The following is a 20,399-nucleotide window of genomic DNA, read 5'->3' as shown; positions in this document are numbered from 1 at the left end:
TTTATAGTAGGGGACAGATTGAGAATTGGCTCTTTTAAAAAGTTTAAAGGATAAGGGACTTTTTGGCTTGGTTTGGTGTTGAATTTTTATTTATTTTTTTAAAAAAGTTGCAACACTTTTTAAAAGTCTCAGATGTTACCTCCATGGCTCATGGCATCCAACGAAGGCTTAACCTTTCTGTCGAGGTAGTTCAGAAACCTGTATTAACATTTCAAGTGTGCACCATGTGTGCGGGTGTTACAGCAGTGAAGGAAGATTACCTGCAGACACGGACAGACTGGGAAGCTTGACCTCAAAAACAAGGCTGTGCTGCACTGAGCGACATCCCTGGAGTGTCCTGTCTCTAAAGCACACAATTTCAAGCACGTCCAGCTGTGAACTCCTACAAAATATATACAGACACACACACAAACACATGGTTACAGCAGCATCATTAAGTACACCGCAGCACAGACGAATTACTATATTGTTAGTGAGTTGGATATATTTATGGCACATGCTTTGACGTGTACGTGTAAACAGCCATGGACTCACCGTCTTATCTGATATAAACACACAACTCTCAATCGATGCCTTATTAATTAATGTGCAAACGCACTGCTACGTAAGGCTTCTTTAATAGCGGAACTGTAATATTCGGTATAGATATACAGTATGCATGAAATTTGTTGTACTTCGCTAAAACTGAACAGCGTTCTGGAATGTAGTGAGGATTTGTTGATATAAACGATACTGCCAGTGGGATGTGTTATGACATGTTGTGAAGTGTTATGGCGTGAATTCACCATTTACTGGCGAGGAGGATCAGAAAATTACGAAGAGGCCAGCCAGGATGTTGAGGCAGCGTGCATGGGTCATAGACACCCACGGTTACCTTCAAAACAAGTCGGGAAACACAAGTTAGGAGCAGATTTCACAAACACAAAACCTTACAGTGTTTGCAAACCAGTTCAACTAATGTGTAATATTCAAGTTGAAGATATAGTCATGTCCAAAAATATGTAGAGATTGTCAAAATGATTGTTATTTTAGTAGCGTAACACTGTATACTGGAGTTGAAATTTAATAATGAATATGAGCTATGTGAAGTGCAGTATTTCAAGCTTTCACAGGCGAATCGGGAGAAGGGTGGAGTTCAAGTTGACTTCAAGTGTGGCGTTTCATATTTGGAATCGGTTGCTGTTAACTCTCAATATGAAGCCCAAAATCTGCCAGCGAAGCAAGCCATCATTAGGCTCGAAAATCAAAACGAACCCATCAGAGAGATAGCAAAAACATTAGATGTGGCCAAATCAACTACTGAACTACTGAGTGAGCTCAGGAACACCAAAAGCATATGTGGGTCAAAGTCAACACTGAAGAGAAGCCTACACCAGAGCAAATACAGAGGGTGAACCACATGATAAACCATTATAAAAAATAAATAAATAAATAAAAAGGAAGCCAGAGTTCCAAAATGCTAAATAAAAACAAAAAAAATAAAGAAAGAAAGACAAAGAAAGAAAAGCCTGTATAGTTCTGGAACAACATCCTATGGAGAGATGAAACAAAGTTCAACCTGTACCGGAATGATGGCCAGAGAAGAGTACGGAGAAAGGAAAGAACAGCTCATTATCTGAAGCATTCCATCTCATTTTATGGCATGGGCATGTACGGCTACCAACAGAGCTTGTTCCCTTGTATTTATTGATGATGTGTCTGCTGACAAAAGCAGCAGGATGAATTCTGAAGTGTTGTTTGGCCAAGTCAATCACCTGACCTGAACCCTATCGAGCACGTATTTCACGAGCTGAATGCAAAACGCCCCAAGAACAAACAGAAACGAAAAACTCAAGATAACTGCAGTAAAGTCCTGGCAGAGCATCGACAGAAGAAACCGAGCGTCTGGTGATGTCTGCGGGTGTCTATGGGTCTCAAAGGATTTCCAACCAAGTATTAAAAATGACAATTTATGATCGTGTCAGTTTTTTAAATTACTTTTGGTCCCTTAAAAAGGGAGGAACACCATTCTGGTTGGTGCATTTGGTAACGTTTGCACTTTGCGTTCATTATATAATTTAATATTACTTCATTTCGAATTCAGTATACTGCGGTATATCCAATATACCTAACTAAAATAGCAATTTGTCAGTGTCGAAATATTTAGGGAACTTTAATATGATCCCCAAAGTTGGAGAGTTGCTGTATATTTAAATAGATGATAAAGGACAGATAGGCAGTACCATGTCAACACCATCACCATCCTTCCTATTTTTTAGTGTCCATAATCATACCATGTCAATTCTGAAAACAAACATAGTACACAGAAAAGTGGCACTTGTTCGTTCAAACCACACAAAACACACGATTCTGTTGTATGTCCCTTTGCGCAATTGGTACTTTGATTGGATTTTGATCTTTGCTTAGTCTATTGACTTCTAGTTTCTCCTCCGTAGGCATTTTGAAAATCAGTAATTGAGAATGTCATGCACCTTGTTCATGTTTATTACACTTCATTCCTGCCTTCTCAATCACTGTGGATGACATGTGCCAATACACACCATCTACACGGCAATTCACCAAGTGCAATCACTTGATATAACGGTCAGTGATTGGCTGCGTGACTTTAAAGCGTCATGAAACATTAAACTACATTCTCTGAGATTTTAACAGAGGTGTTCGTATCGTACATCATAAAAGACAATCTCAGCATCTGTTCATTTGAACTGTAGGAGAAAACCGGTTAATTTTGAGCTTTTTTCATCTTCCTGGTTTAAAATCCCATCCTGTCACACGTCACAGGCAGTGACATGGTAATGTACAATAGTACATCGATGACACGTCGGTGTCTCATAATTATTCATGAGCTTGTGTGTTCTTATCCTATGAGAAGATGCCGTCTCTTAATTATTCGTGACAGCACACGGTGCTTTCCTACAGATGTAGTAGTTGAGAGAGGCGTTCAAATGGGTCGCAGGTGTTTGTTTCAGTGGTGTAAGAGTTTGAGTGTGTTTATTCAGGAGAGCTATGAGAATTGGAGAAAGGTGCACTTGCTCATGAAAGCGGTTTGCGTCTACACAACGATGCGGTACTAAGTCCCGAGGACTTTTCTATCTCTTCAAATGACGTACGTGTCTAATTTTAACCATGACAGTTTTACTTGCATTTTGAGCTGATTAAACCGCTTGAAGCTCCGCGGGCCTTCGCGTGCAAAACTATGCACCGAGAGTCCGTGTTGAAGGGACGAGCCTTCGCCTTTTTATTCGTGAAAAGCTCGAGCCTATTAGCAAGCTACCATTCCGACGCTTCTCCCATCCGCACTGCCTCCGGTTTTATTTTATGTTTTCCTCCATAGTCATGCCAGGGGCTAATGGTTTAAATAGACAGGCCAGAGGACCTGCACTGCTATCTATTGTGTCTCCATTTAGCCCTGGGGATTCAGGAGGAGAAAAGTCCGCTGTCTCATCTACAAACTTTGTAACTATCCATCTTTACTGTGAGTGTTCTGAAGACTCGCCCCCCCCCTTCCTCTCCTGCCTTTCCCTGCCACGCCCCCTCCCCCTCCGTTCTTTCGCACAGCCATCCACGCCCATTCAAGCTGCATTTTTCAAAAACATTGAGAGGTAGACTTGAGCTGAAAGAGGGAGGTTTCAGGACCCTTTAAAGCCTGGATTCGAAAGAATTCAGCTCCAGTCTCTTCTTCATACCATTCTGCATATTTTTACTTAAGACCATTAGTGGTGCTGCCGTTGTTGGTTCTACTGAATAATCCATAATACACTGTGGAACTCCATAATATATTATGTATTATAAATCCATAATGAAACGGTGTATTATTTTTGTATAACCACAGCAATCAGCCAATGACTAAAATTTTTTGTTTTATTAATGAATGGCGTCGCACATTTTATGGTTAGATTTAATGTTGTGGTTGAAAAAAACCGACAGACAGACAGACAGGCAGGCAGACAGACAGTCAGTCAGGCAGGCAGACAGACAGGCAGGCAGACAGGCAGGCAGGCAGGCAGGCAGGCAGACAGACAGGAAGAGAGGCAGACAGACAGGCAGGTAGGCAGACTGACAGGCAGACAGGCAGGCAGACAGGCAGGCAGACAGGCAGGCAGACAGACAGGCAGACAGACAGGCAGACAGGCAGACAGGCAGACAGACAGGCAGACAGACAGACAGTCACTCCCTCTCTCAAGACTGGTTAAGAGTCTATTTCAGTCAATCTGTTCCCAGAGTGCACTTTACATAATTGTTGATATTCAGTGGTTTTCAATAGGCCACCTGTACGGGCCAGATCTTCAGTCTCAATCGTACCTTCTTTAGATCTGTGAAGAATGAACCCCAGTCTTTCAGCAGAGCCACTTCAACGTTCTCCTCAGAGTACTTCACAAGGAAATACGGCACAGCTGTGGCTCCACTCGCTGAACATAACTCATCGTAGGCTGCTTGAAAAGCAGACACCTGAAAAGAAAAAGAATAAATAAATGAAGATGAGAAAAATGTATAGCATCATTTTTAGCTTAGAGTTATATGTTTATTAACTTATTTATTAATTTATTAACAATCTGACTCTTGTGTCATAAGTATTTACTGCTACAATAGGACAACATCTCCTGTATTAAATATACAATTTGATATTTTTACATTACCAGTGATGGAGGTTGGCAACTTCTCAAACACTCTTTCAGTTGCATTAGTTAATAACTGGCCTGTGCTTGAACAATTAACTTGCTCGTGTCATCAAGAGCTGAAAACATTGGTCTAAAATGTTACAGATAACTTTGCAGTTTTGTTTCTATCTGTGTATATACCCGAGATCAGTTTGCACCCACACACTATTGTCATGTCAATGCTGTAATCAGTGTCGAACTACATTTCCCAGAGAACAAAGCAGCCCACAAACATGGCCGACATGGACTACAACCCCCATCACTCACACTCACAACCGATTATTGATCATTGCGCTCGCACTATTTAAGCACTTTCACAGCAGACACACACAGTGACGTATAATCCTATGTTTATCTGCCAGACGTCTGGAGGCTTTGTTAACTGTGCATTCTTTCCTGGTTTTGTGATTCTGTTTCATGCCCTGTTTTGCCGATTAGCTGATCACCTGACTCGGTGTCTGTTTTTGACTACATTTTGTATTTGAAAATCAGGCCCTGCAGCAACATTACCAAGAACAGGACGTCTCTCCAAAATTGACAAAGGGACAAGACAAAAACATATCAAAGTTTCTGAAGAAAAAAAAAAAATCCATGCTCACATAATTTTTTTCCATACTATACATACACTGACACCAAACCATGTGGCAAATGTGTTATAGTCTGATGAGACCAAGGTAGACCTTTTTGGGCATAATTATAAAAGATATGTTTGGCTCAAAAACAAACTTATCACCCAAAGAACACCATGCCTATGGTGAAGCATGGTGGTGGCAGCATAACACACAAAAGCTGCTTCTCTTTAGCTGGGACTGGGGCTCTATTCTGGATAGAGGGAATCATAAATAGCTCCAAATCCCATCTATGTTGGCACAAAATCTGCAGGTTGAAAGCTTTAGATGAAGAAAACTTTCACCTTCGAGCATGATGACGACCCAAAGCACAACTCCGAGTCAACAAAGCGATGCCTTCAGAAAAAGATCAACATTTTTTTTAAATGGCCCAGTCGAAGCCCAGAAATAAATCCTATTGAAAACCTGTGGAATGACTTGTAGAGGGGTGTGCACGGGAGGTCCCCTCACTATTCGACAGATCTGGAGCATTTTTGTAAGGTAGAGTTGAATAATATTGCCAAATGATTTATCTTGGTTTCATTAACAGTAGACTTTTTATGTTATATGCCTCAGATTGACTGTACTGGACCCTGTTACTTCACCTACCCATTCTCTGCACTCTCATTCATCTCTCAGAATTGGTACCCATCTCGAGTGCAAGTAGAAGACAGCATGGACGGCATGGACAGGTGTGAACAGGGTCAAGTGCAACTTTAGATAAGATCACTCAGACAACTTGCAGACGTGCTCTGGGACACATTAAGAGCATCTGAAAGAGCATCTGAAAGAAATGACGTAAATTTAACGATCCGACTGACCTAACCAATTATCAAACACTTCTCTCCTCTTTTTCCGATAGCATCTCCACTGCTTAAGCCCCATACTACCGAGAGAAGATTGGCAGTTCTCCCAACACCCGCACTCTCTTCAAAACCTTTTGTTCTCTTCTCTGTCCTCCTCCTCCCCCTTCCCCTACCTCTCTCACTGCAGATGACTTTGCCACTTTCTTTGAAACTGAAACTGGGGTTCCTCAGGGGTCAGCTCTTTTCTATCTACACTACATCTCCAAGGCAGGTGATTGAGTCTCATGGCTTCTTATACCACTGCTATGCTGATGACACCCAGCTCTATTTGTCCTTCCAGCCTGATGATCCAACCGTCTCTGCACGAATCTCTGCTTGCCTGTCGGACATCTCGGTCTGGATGACGGAACACCACCTTAAGCTCAACCTGGCAAAATCTGAGCTTCTCGTCATCCCAGCATGTCCCTCAATCAACCACAACCTTACTGTACAGCTCGGCTCAACCACACTCAAACCAACCAGGATGGCCAGGAACATTGGGGCGATTCTTGATGACAGCTCGACTTTTACAGACCACATCTCAACAGGTCCTGTAGGTTCATCCTGTACAACATCAAGAAAATCAGACCCTACCTCACCGAACAGCCTACACAGATACTAGTCCAGGCTCTTGTTATCTTAAAACTGGACTCACGCAATCTGCGTTCGATCAACGACCGACACTTAGCAGAGCCCACTCAGTGTGACTCAAGGTCCCTTTCAAGAACCTTCAAAATAACTGTTCCTCAGTGGTGGATTGAACTTCCAACCTCAATCCGGACTGCAGAATCCCTCACATCTTCAAAAAACGGCTAAAAACCCACCTCTTCCGTGAACACCTAACCAACCCCTATAAAAAAAAGAGCCTTCTCTGGCACTTACACCTCTACTCTGCACACTTTGCTTATCTAGAGCTCAATTAAAAGATCTTGTATTGTAGCACTACTTGTATTGTTCTCCACTAGATATATCACTTTGCTTGTATTTCCTCATTTGTGAGTCGCTTTGGATAAAAGCGTCTGCTAAGTGAATAAATGTAAATGTAATGTAAATGTATTACGTTCGTAGCGTGAACTGCAATGTGATCTGATGTGTGTCCCAGACAATTAATTAACATTGCGTGTGTGTGCGGGTTCATCCTCAGTATAAACCATATTGCACTGACCTCTCATCCTTTATTTCCATCCCATTTTACACAAACGTCTTAAACCTTAGACCTTCCGCTTGAAAAAAAAATAGATTGCAACTTACCTTGGGTCTTGTGCAATGGACATTTTCAGCCACGGCAGACAAAAATTAGGAACAGTAATCTGATTGTGTAGCTCACCTGCCGAGGGGAGAATTTCCGCTCTAACAACACCGGATCCGTCACAAGCTGAATTCCTTCCAAGAAGCAGAGAGCAGGGAAGCAGAACCAGTAATAAAACTGGTATTTCTTCAGATCCTAAATAAGGTTGATCAGTGATGAGAAACTAGTAGGATACTCCATATTTTCCATATAACGTATATATAATATATATTCATATGTGAAATATATACCGCAAATGTCAAAATGATGAATTTGCTCAGGACTGAAGGGTCTTCCACTGCAGCACCTGACTGTATGGCTGTCCAAATCTGAGAAGATGATAAGTCATGTTTCAACAGATGTATCAGTTTTAAGTAGTGCAAAAATATGGTTTAGGTCTTGTATCACACAGAGAAAGTATGTTTCTTTTTAGATAATGGCTAACATTAAGTTTAAATTAAGGCTGAGCGACTTTGGGTCCAATTTTTCCCAATATTAAATCAGTCAGTTACAATTTAGGAAACATTTCAGCTAAAAATTAATGTCATACAATATCACCCTTAAACAAAAAGTAGTCAATCAGCCAAGATGTATAGTGACTGAAGTTTGCTTCTTTAATTTTGCACACGAGCTAAAACATATGGGAAGCATACAGTGACTAAAAAAACAACAACAACACAGTACTCATTTTCATTTTCTTCCTCATCAGAGTTTCTTGTCACTTTGCTCAAGCATCTAGATTTAGGCATTTTGAGGTGTTGCCCATATTTGAAGGAGAAATTCTAATTGTAATACAATTCCAAATTGATTTTTTTATATATACAATTCATTCATTAATACAGGTCTATTTTGTCTTTTCTTTTCCCTTTTTTTAACCCATTTTTGATGTTTCCAAATACATACCCAAAAGACTGCACATCCCAAAAACAGTTTGAGTTCTCACCATTGCTTCAGAGGATACTGTAGATTTGTACCTAGGAACTGCTGCTGTAATCATAAAGACCATCCTGTGCTCATTCCAGCACTTCTATCCGGTGTCAGAAACGAATGATTTCCTTTTTGGTTCCTCTCAATGCCATTTCAAAAACAGTCTATGAGATGACTGTGTGATTGCTAATATGGGTTGGACTCTTGTTAGTTACATTGGTGCGAATTGAAGAAGCAAACCTCGGGACAAACAAGTCTTTTCTCTTTTTATCCAGACTGACTCTTTAAACACTGAGAGTTAGATAATGGCCCCACCTCATTAGCTGCTTTTTCTAGAAGTGCTTTCTTGTCGGTGGATTTAAAGGCTTCCAGCGTGTTGGTGTTGTACAGAGTTCCCTTAGCAGCACAGCAGTAAGCTGGAGTGGGTCCATCACTGCACATGAACAAACTCATTTCAGGTACAGTAATCAAGCAGGATGTTGTTTATACATACAGTATTTTATTAGAATTTCTCATCAATATGCTGTTAGCATTTCAATCACTCAAAACATGCCAAGAACCATCACACAAATGTCATGGTGATAAAATATCACAGACCATACTATAAAGGTTAGCAATTACCATGATATAATAAAAATCTAAAAAATATTATTTTTAAAAAATTGGGGAATACTTTTTTCTCCTGATTTGGGGAATCTTATCCCATTCATTTTCCAGACATGGTTTCACACATAGTTGACATTTTATTTCAATATTGCTGAGAGTGAAAGTCCTCTGCATGTATGGTATATTTTGGTACAAGTTCCATAAATCTCCTGCAGGAAATGTAGCAATAGTACAGGCTCGTCATAATTATTACATAACAGCCTAACTGCCAAAATGCTCTACGTTGCACGAGGAGACATGAGAAGGAACTTCACGTAGCCATTTACTGTGTAACAAGTCTGACAACAATTCTGTTTTATATAACCGGTAAATTATCGACAGTATGTGATCTTATGTGCAAAGAAGATACAATACATAACCTTAGTATTGTAAGTTTCTATCTGGATAAAAGGTCATTTTAGGGTACAATTTTGGACAATGACATAGTTACTGTTATTGTAGCTGTCTACCACAGTATACAAGAGTTTACATTAAATAATGAATATGAGATCAAAGAGCAGACTTTCAGCTTAAATTTCAGAGTATTTGCATCCAAATCAAGTGAATAGTGTAGGAATTGCAGCACTTTTTACAACCCCAAGTCCAAAAAAGTTGGGACACTGTCTAAAATGTCAATAAAAACAGAATACAATGATTTGCAAATCTCATGGGTTGCAAATCCCATGTGTTATTCACAATAGAACACAGAAGACATTTCTGCCTCAAAGACTCTGCCTCTCAAAGATACTCTTTTTATACCCAATCATGTTTCTGACCTGTTGCCAATTAACCTTCAGCTGTTTCGTTTTAGTAACACTTTCATTTCCAGCCTTTTGTTCCCCCGTCCCAAATTTTTCGAGACGTGTTGCGGCCATCAAATTCTAAATTACCTTATTCTTTTTCTTAAAATGGTACATTTCTTCAGTTTAAACATTTGATATGTTTCCGATGTTCTATTGTGAATAACATATGGGTTCATGAGATTTGCAAATCATTGCATTCTGTTTGTATTGACATTTTCCACAGCGTCCCAACCTTTTTGGAATTGGGGTTCTAGATGTGGTCCCCTCTCTTTTTAAGGGACCAAAAGTAACTGAACAAAAACAATAATATATTCAAATTCACTTTTTAATACATAGTTGCAAACGCTTTGTAGTCAATGACTGCCTGAAGTCTAGAACCCGAGTCTTGGGTTGATTTTGAAGTATGCTTCGGGTCATCATCCATCTGCACTGTGCATTGTCCAATGGTTTTTGAAGCACTTGGCTGAAGGCGGATAAAATAGCCTTCAGCAAATCATTCTTCTGCCTTTGTCAGCAGCCACATCAATACATACAAAGGAACCAGCTCCACTGGCATCCATAGATGCCCATGGAATAAGATGAGATGGTGTGCTTCAGATAATGAGCTGATAAAGGTGCCTAAGAATTTTGCACAGTACTCTACATGTATAACTCTACAAGGGTCACATGATAAGGTTACAAATTCACATTACCAAAATTCTAAGACTGTTAGAATGTAAACGCAAATATGATTTGGTTTTTATAAGTTTATATCTGATTGTTACTGTAAAAAAAAAAAAACATTTCGAATTTGTATGCAATAAAACCTGTGAGACCCACTTTGTTTTTAAGGCATTTAAATAGCCATCACTCAGTGGCAACCCATGTTATGATCACATGTTTTAAATCATTTTTATTTCTCTGTATACATCTTTAATATGATCTTAAAGTCTGCTAACTCAACTTCTACTGGAAAGATCAGCTTATAAAACACATTGGGCCCCATTTAGTTATCTTTATGTCATTTGTAAATATTTTCATACTTTCATATATTCCTACACTCACTGAACACTTTATTAGGCACACTACTATTACAGGGTAGGGCCTCACTTTGCTTCAATTCTTCATGGCATGGATTCCACAAGATGTTGGAAACATTCCGTTGAGATCCTGGTCCATGTTGACATGATTGCATCATGCAATTCCCGTTCTACCACATCCCAAAGGTGTTCTATTGGAGTCAGATGTGGTGACTAGGAAGGCCACTGGAGAACACCGAACTCATTGTCATGTTCATGAAACCGGTTTGAAATGACTTTTGCTTTGCGACGTGGTGCATTATCACGCTATCCATTAGAAGATGGGTAAACTGTGGTCATGAAGGGATGCACATGGTCAGCAACAATACTCGAATAGGCTGTGGCGTTCAAGTGACGACTGATTGGTATTAACAAGCCCAAAGTGTGCCAAGAAAACATTCCCCACACCATTACACCACCTCCACCAGCCTGCACTGTTGACACAAGGCAGGTTGGTTCCATGGATTCATGCAGTTGGCACCAAATTCTGACCCCAGCACCTGTGTGTCTCAGCAGAAATCGAGATTCATCAGACCAGGCTACGTTTTTCCAGTCATCCAGTCCAGTTTTGGTGAGCCTGTGCACACTGCAGCCTCAGCTTTCTGTTCTTGGCTGACAGAAATGGAACCCAACGTGGTCTTCTGCTGTTGTACCCCATTCACCTCAAGGTTCGAAGTGTTGAGCATTGTGAGATGCTTTTCTGCTCAACACAATTGTACAGAGCGTTTATCTGAGTTACCGTAGCCTTCCTGTCAGCTCGAACCAGTCTGCCCGTTCTCCGACTTCTCTCATCAACAAGGCTTTTCCATCTGCAGAACTGCTGTTCACTGGATGGTTTTCTTTATTGCACCATTCAGAGTAAACTACAGAGACTGTTGTGTGTGAAAATCCCAGGAGATCAGCAGTTAGAGAAATACTCAAAGCAGCCAGTTTGGCAGCAAAATTCATGCCACAGTCAAAATCACTGAGATCACATTTTCCCCATTCTGACTGTTGATGTGAACATTAACCAAAACTGCTCGGATGTTTTATGTATTACACTGCTGCCGCATGATTGGCTGATTTAGATAATTGCACCAATTAGTAGGTGTACAGGTGTTCCTAATAAAGTGCTCGGTGAATGTATATTTAAATGCATAATAATTAGCAGCAGAGCACCTGAAAAGGCTGAAATATGGAGACAAATTACAGAATGAATAATTAGGTGTAAATTAAGTGAGGTGAAAAGAAAATGTTTTGGCAGAAAAACAGGGAATATGTACTCAGGTGCTCACTGAGACCAAGCACATCACACAGGGAAACCTCTATGTTTAATTTGTTTTCTCTGTGACCGTTGGCCAGAAGTTTCTCTCATAGATGCGCTCTTCTGCCTCTCACATGCTTTCTGGCACAGCAGCGTCTTAGAAAATGTCAGCTTTCATCCTCTGACGAAAACTGAGCCATTTGCACCGAGTCAGTTTACAGAGGCATCTGTTTTGTCGTAATTGAATGTCTAGTCTTATCTTCATTTATGGATTTGTGTTGGCTTGCATTTTCAATTTTGTTTTTCATATTTCTTTCATTAATTCCATTCATATGAAACGACTAGCTTTTCACGCATTGTGTATAAAATCCAAGGGTGCAGTTGAAACAAATAAGTGGTTTATATTTGACCGAGTAATCTGTGTATAAAATTGCAGTAACCCGCACAATTAATACGTTTACATTAGTGAGTCTAGTTATATACTATACGGCCAAATTTATGTGGACACCTGACACCCTCAGCACTCTTCTGTAATAAAGTTTATACGCTCAGCTCATTTTTGATCAAAATGCCAGACACAATATTATAATACTGAGGTCACAATTAGCCAGTCCAGTCAAAACTATTTACCTTTATGTGCCTTCAAAATTCAATAACAAATCCTGAAAGAACAGCGACGCCTTTTGAGTTTTGATCCCTGATCTTAAACCAAAATTTAACTACAGCACCCCAGAGTCTCAACTTTCATTCAGGATTAAAAATAAAGGGGTGCTTAAATAATTATACAATGGTAAAAAGGTGTTGCTTATGCCATTTCAGTAAGAAAAATTGCTATTTCAAAAGGTATTTGACTCATACTCCTAGTTCAAAGAGTTAGTGTCATGATTTGAGTTCATTTCATCCTGAGATTCCCAGAAGTCATTTATCCAACACCACTTAAGTAGAACTAAACACATTATAGAGGTCATCAACCATGTGATCGGTGAAGGAAGAGCTTATGCAAGCTTTACCCACGATTAGCCCTGCCCACTTTGCATTTAAAAATCATAGAAATAACGATGAAGTACACTGACAATTGGAGATCCACCAGTTACGTTCACTATAGTTGATACTATGAATTGGAACAGTTTTCTCTGCTGTGTATCAATCTGAGTATACAAGAACTTAGGATAGCAGTTCAATCTTTTACCTAGTCTTATTACAGAAAATACAAGGCAACCTGTGTAGATAAATTTATATGTGCAAATCACATGCAGTGGCAAGGAAATGTAGAAAATAGTATCAACTTACACCTCAAATGCACTGAACTCCAGGGTCAAACGAGTCGGCAGGCCAGATGGGTCACCTTATTCCACAGAAAACACATTACTTAGTCTTGACAGCTTATTTACATATAAAACAATGCTATATAATCACACTGAATCACCAATTAATAGAATATGACAAAATCGTTTGGTTCAGAGCATACCGTGCACAATGGAATGCAAATTGCACATCACCTGATCAATTATCTGTGCTACTATAAAGACTCGTTGGTAAATGAAACACAATTACCTTGCAAAGGTTGTTTCCATAGCAGTGTTTCTCCAGACAAGGGTAAAAATTAGTATTTTACACAATAACTACACTACACAAGAGATTATTAGATCAAGTCAAGAAATAGGTAGTTGGTATAACATCACAGCAGCAATGGTGTGCACCATTAAGTGGACAATGGTGCCGGATGACAGGAAGCAACATAGAAACATTTCATTCATTCATTCAGTAATACTGTCCTATCTTATCAAACTTTTCTACCATATACATAGGAAAGTCTTCATAAAACAATACCAAAGAATTTGATGCTATTTTGTCTACTTTATTACGGTGATCTTATCAGACAATGCACCCAGCAGTAAACTGCAAAAAAATTAAAAATAAATAATAATAAATTTAAAAAAGGGGATAAAAATGTACATGCATTGGTATAATACCTTGGTAAGCCTCCTTTATAGGTAGAACAATTTGTCAGAACACTGGCTTTATCCTGATCAGGGCCACAGTGGATCCGGAGCACATCCCAAGAACACCAAACATGATGTGGGAATACACCCTGTTCATCACAGGGCACCATGCACACACACATTCACACCTAGGGGACAATTTAGCATAGCCAATCCACCATTTAAATGTTTTTGGAAAACCATAAGCAGAGAACCTGGAGGAAACCCACATAGGCTTGAGGAGAACATGCACAGAAACTTCAAACCTGAGCTCAGGATTGAAGCTCGGATTTTGGAGCTGTGACACTACCCACTGTGCCACCCGACCGTAATCATAAGCATGCAAAACAAGCATCCTTACCGTTATAATAATAACCCTTGATGCTTCTTGGACTTTCATCCAGCCGGTAGTCATTGAGTTTCTTCTGGGTGAGCTGATGCCAGAATCCTGCCTCAAGGGCACTAGAGAAAGGGGCAAACTGCAACTTGGGAAGAGCTGCGCCCTTTTCCACAGATTCAGCTGCCATTTGAGCATTAAGCACAGTTCTGTTTGATAAAAACTCTGTGTTGAAGAGCCAAGACAAGAGATTAATAAGGATTTGTATGAAATCTCCATCTTTTAATGATTCACTTGCAATATCTAGTGCTTTTCCTTGAGTGATGTGATTTTGTATACCATTTATTTTGTTAAGCCCTTATTAAACAGACCTTCCCGTTCAATTATTATGCTTTGTGCAGTTTTTAAAATTTTTTATACTGGGACATGTTCTTGTTGTTGTTCCAGTCTCTGTGTTTTTGTCCCTCAGTGTAAATGAATCTGCCTTCAGCTCAGCAGCACACGGTACTGAGACTGATATCAACATCATATCTAGATGCTAACGCAAAAATAATTAGCACGAAACACATGATTGTTACTCTGTAAAAACAACATAAATACACCATGCAAATGGAAACCCAACACACTTACCAGAAATCGACTTCCTTGTTTGAATCACGTGACTGAAGTCACGCGCAGCCTCGGTGTAGTGTTGAAGGAAGTCTAGCTCACAGTGGCGACATGCGTCATACCGAATATTTGTAAGAATTGCGCTTTAATTGTAATTAAGTTTTTTTTTTTCCCTTCCCACAGCCAGCATCTAATAGCATGCTACTTCATACAAGACTGGTCGCTTATTTCATTTACACAGACTCACAGAAAACATGGTACAACTCAGCTAGCTTAGTTGCTAGCTTTGGCTAGTTAGCTATGGAAGGTTAGCTAGTTAGCTATTAAAAACGTCCTAAAATGAGCCCAGTGTTGAATTACCTGTCGAATTAAATAACGTTATGATTTATTTGATTTTTTTTGACAAAGCACATTTAGGACAAATATCCGCTCGAACACTACTTAATTTAGCCCGACCTTTCAAACTGGTTAGCAAGAAACCTGGCTAGCTGCCTGACTTAGCAGTCCAGGTGTTTAACGTTAATATAAAGCACTTTTTCACGGCGCGTTCATGATGGAGTAAAAGACGAAAAACCAGAACAGGAACAAGAAAGCGCCGACGACGAGACAGGAAAACACGGAGAGAAACCTGTACGCGCTGTTTCTTTTCATTTCGATGCGTTTAGTCAGTATCTCTGCTTCTGTAAATGCTCTCCAGTGAAATTACAGCAGCAGAAACATAACAATGAAGAGTGGGGGAAAAAGAAACCACCAACAAAATGGAAACACCGTGATTTAGCTGTTAAATGTAAAACTCTAAGTTGGGTGTAGGATTTACAAGAGAAGAAAGATATCCTGCTGATAGCTGGTCCACCTTAGATCTCTACACCCTGGTTTCATGCTGAAAGAATGCACTAGAACAATCCTGAAGATCTGCATAGTTCAGGCAACTGAACAGCTTTATGAAATGGATCGGGTGTGTTCAGATCCATTCCAAGTCAAGTGAATTAGATCAGTATAACGATTCCACTCCATAAACGCATGTATAGTGTATGGTCGAAAGTTTATAGACACCTGACCATCACCTCCATATGTGGTTCTTCCCCAAACTGAAACGTTTGAAGCACAAAATTGTATCGAATGTCGTTCTATGCGTTATGATTTCCCGTCCAGTCCATACAGGATTTTGTGGGGGGGGGGTTTTTTGTTGTGATTGTTGCAGTCAGAAATGCTTGCATTCGTGGCGACATTTTTGAAAATTTGTGATGCGGTTTATGGAGGTTTTCGTGCTTTTTATTGCGGAAAACTACTTGAATCGACGAAATTGTGTTGCACGGTTTTTTCGCAGTGATGTTTGCTGGTAAATGAGACTTTTTAGCTGTACTCATGTTTGACGCACGTGAATCAAAAGGAGGCTTTGGATGAATGCGCGTTGTGATGACGTCACACGAATAATTGCAAGCTTCTCAGAGTATTGCGGAGTTTCCTTGATTTTGCGTTCATTTCCGCGATCGTAAAAATCATTCAGTCCTGGAGTGACTGCGCTTCACTGAAACTAAGAGGCTCAGACATGTTCCAGCATGATAATGTCACAAACACGGTCACAAACACACATGAAGACATGGTTTGCCAAGGTTGGAGTGGAAGAACTCGATTGGCGTGCACAGACCCTGACCTCAACCCAACTAAACACTGTTGCAGTGAACTGGAACGCCAACTGTACCCCAGACCTCACATCAGTGACATCAGTCCCTGACTTCACTAATGCTCTTGTGGCTAAATGAGCACAGTGCCCCACAGTCACGCTCGAAAATCTAGTGCAAAGCCTTCCCAGAAGAGTGGAGGTTATTATAACAGCAAAGGGAGACTTAATCTGGAATGGTATATTCAACAAGCATATATGAGTGTGATTGGTCAGGTGTCTACATTTGACAATATAGTGTACATTTATGCATACATCCACACCTCAGAGCAATTTACTGTAGTGTAACCAATCCACCTTAAATCATGCTTTTGGGTGGAAACCATAGAACCCAGAGAACTTGATCAAGGGTGTTCAGATCAATGATTCCATGAATATACTTATATAGCGTGGAATTAAATGTTGTTTGTTCAGGACCATGGATCAATGACCAACAATACTGAATCACAATAAAAGACAACATAAAGTGCAAAGAACACAATAGTGTAAGACAATAGGACGATAAAAGCACATAGGACAGTACAATACAATAAAGCACTACCCAATACACCAATTTTCACCAACCCTGTTCATGGAGATCTACCTTCCTGAAGACTGTAGCTCCAACCATAATCGAGCCCACCTGACCATCTAATCATTGCCTTAAAAAGTTTTTGATCAACTAAAACAAGTTTGTTAGATTTTGGTTGGAGATGAAACCTGCAGGAAGGTAGAGCTCAAGGAAGATGGTTGGTGACCACTGCAATACACACTGAATATTTCATTATGTGAATGCAGTACCTGACATACATAGCATACATAAACTGAGCAGGATGGAAAAAAAAAAAAAAACTATCATAGTAGCAGTCGCACTAATCATGTGATCGTGAGTCAATCCATAAGGATGTCAGTACAGCCCAGAAGGCAATATTGTGTTATAAAGTGCAGGTGTGTTAAATTCATCTCAAGTGGATATTTGAGGGCACCAAGTTCTTGAGAAGCCTGATTGCGACTGAGAAGAACTGAGCCGGGTTTTCTGGTATCATCTAGCAGGCGACAGAGTTAATCGTGAATGTAGGGTCAGTCTAGTATTTTACAGTGAACGAATATAAAAATCTAATACTTGCGATTTTAATAATCAACACTGACAAGTAAATAGGAAAGGCCTGGGCTTGCACGTCGATAGAAACCTCTGAGCTAACCGAATAAATAGGCTATATAAAAGCAACTGACATAGGAACGTCACTTAGATGAAATGTATACTTGAACACAGATAGTTCATCCTTTTAATACCTTAACTAAAAGGTTGTAAAGCTAAGTAATTATTGGAGTCAGATACCCAAGTGCATAAAATATTGTCCATTGTTGAAAGTGCTATACCATTAAAATTGAATTTAATTAACCTTGGTCAAAGACGAGCAATGGATTCAGATAATATAATTTTATACTTAGTGTTGTAGGGACCTTGGAGCTATGAGGGAACATTGATGGAATACAAATCCGCAAATGACGCCAACCACAACCATATTCAAGATATTAAGTTAAAAAAAAAAAAGCAGGTCTCTTAATGGCCTTGTTTAAACAGTGCAGTGTGACTGGATGAAATATGCTGCGTCCACATACATGATGCTACCATTTCCTAATAATCATTCAATATAGACATAATTAGGTGATTACAAAGTAATGTGTCCGTCAATAAATGTATTTCTTTAATTTAAGGTTGGCAACTCTGTTCAAGTTCTCAATGACTTTTTCCCCCATCCTGTTAAGATCAGTCACTTTGATATGAATCTGCATCACTAATGCATTTTTCCTTCATTAATGAGCCTATAATTTTGAGTTAATTAACCTCAATTATCCTTACCATTTCATATAACCAACTGCTGTCAAAATGTGTTAATTTCCTGTACAAATCTCAGTGCTGATATCAATGGCAGAGAGGCATTACATGACTGCAACTAATTACGAGGACACTGAAGATTATGCTTTTTTTTTTCCACCTTCCATGTAGCACTTAATCAATTATTATTTTTTAAATGAAAGGTACTGTACACTGCAAAACAATAACAACTGATAACTTAGCAAGTGAAAAAAAATCTTGAATATAGTTAAATTTATGTAGTATTTCCTATTACACGATTACCACAAGCTGAAATATACTGTAAATTTTATTACACCTATTTCTAGACTTGAAATAGTCTTGTGATGTTGTCAGATAATTTTGCTCATTTTAAGCATTTCTAAAAAGAAGCAAAATTATCTGCGAGTAGAATCCATCCATCCATCCATCCATCCATCCATCCATCTTCTATACCGCTTTATCCTTTTCAGGGTCACGGGGAACCTGGAGTCTATCCCAGGGAGCATGGGGCACAAGGCGGGGTACACCTTGGACAGGGTGCCAGTCCATCACAGGGCACAATCACATACACACTCACACACCCATTCATACACTACGGACACTTTGGACACGCCAATCAGCCTACCATGCATGTGTTTGGACTGGGGGAGGAAACCGGAGTACCCAGAGGAAACCCCCGCAGCACGGGGAGATCATGCAAACTCCTCACACGCATGGCCACAGCGGGAATCGAACCCCCGACCCTGGAGGTGTGAGGAGAACGTTGCGAGTAGAATAATAAAATGTAAAGCTAAAATGTCTATAGGTTTAATCATTTAACATTTGGTTTATTGTAATATTATAATAGGAAATTCTAGATAAATGTGATTATATTCAAGATATTTTTGCTTTTTGCAGTGTAACTGTCCTTTCAATGTAAATGAGGACCAAGCATTTCTGAGCACAATTTAGAGAGAGAAAAACTCCACTACTCCCACAATTTCCCCTTGGGATAAATAAAATGATATCATATCTTATTCACAAAAAAAATAAAAAAATTCTTGGTGTTCAACCCTGTGTGTCATAGGTTTTAGCCATTTTAATTTTTATTTTGGTGCATAGCTACCTTTCCCCTACATAATATCTAAGACACAGGCCTATTCTCAAAATTCCTTCCATTAAATTGGCATCATGCATTGGATGAAAACAGCTCTATGCACATGCCGCACCTACCCTTAATTAACACACCTTACAGTTTTTACATGGACTCAGTCCTGTGCAAACCTGCCCTCTGAAAGACTGATAGGCTGTCACATGATAAGGCTAAATATTAATGAACATAATCTTTAACAGGTTGCATGTGTCAGAAAAAGATTACCTTGGTGTTTACCCCCAGTGTCAGTATTTGGGGAACTATCAAGTCTCTGCAGCATCTCTGATGGTCTCTGGGCTAATCAGTGTTAAACAAATAAAGGCAAAACAAATAGCCGAATGTGGAGCACATTTGCTCCATAGCTGCATGTCTTGAAGCCCTGATAACTGCCTTCATGGTGTCTTTTTTAAAACCAGAAGGAAATTCTGTTAATTTGTCAATTTTTAAGCATGGAAAACCATAAAAATACAATGTAGATATCAAGAATAAAATACGCATTATATACGCAATAAAATATATATATATTTTTTTAACTTTTCATCTCATTTGACAGATGGTTTTATCCAAAGCAGTGTTCACACTTCAGCTCAGTTATCCTGACCCAAAATTGGGAAGATATTCTGCACTCATTTCCCCCAAATGAGCCCAGAATAAATCCCTGTTATAGGATCAAGTATATGGGCAAGTGTAAAAATGCACTTGCAATTGTTGAGCCACAAGCTTATTATTATGTTATTTACATT

General features: G+C 39.5%; 1 protein-coding gene across 1 annotated transcript in view; it reads right to left on the bottom strand.

Annotated features, from left to right (window-relative positions):
- The window catches only part of atg7 (ATG7 autophagy related 7 homolog (S. cerevisiae)), a 115,126-nt gene extending 99,228 nt beyond the window's left edge, over window positions 1–15,898 (bottom strand). Inside the window, exons 1-9 of the mRNA XM_017450797.3 lie at window positions 15,025–15,898; window positions 14,419–14,619; window positions 13,366–13,420; window positions 8,642–8,759; window positions 7,651–7,728; window positions 7,439–7,555; window positions 4,303–4,449; window positions 786–874; window positions 261–382 (exon numbers count right to left, since the gene is read on the bottom strand). Of these exons, the coding sequence (XP_017306286.1) occupies window positions 261–382; window positions 786–874; window positions 4,303–4,449; window positions 7,439–7,555; window positions 7,651–7,728; window positions 8,642–8,759; window positions 13,366–13,420; window positions 14,419–14,584 (892 nt within the window). The 5' untranslated portion in view covers window positions 14,585–14,619; window positions 15,025–15,898. The remainder of the gene's footprint in view (window positions 1–260; window positions 383–785; window positions 875–4,302; window positions 4,450–7,438; window positions 7,556–7,650; window positions 7,729–8,641; window positions 8,760–13,365; window positions 13,421–14,418; window positions 14,620–15,024) is intronic.
- Window positions 15,899–20,399: the final 4,501 nt, after the last annotated feature.

Source organism: Ictalurus punctatus, chromosome 21, assembly GCF_001660625.3.
Source record: "Ictalurus punctatus breed USDA103 chromosome 21, Coco_2.0, whole genome shotgun sequence".
In the NCBI taxonomy this organism is placed as follows: Eukaryota; Metazoa; Chordata; class Actinopteri; order Siluriformes; family Ictaluridae; genus Ictalurus; species Ictalurus punctatus.
The sequence above is the reverse complement of the archived record's forward strand: the minus strand, read 5'-3'. Positions and strand labels throughout refer to the sequence as shown.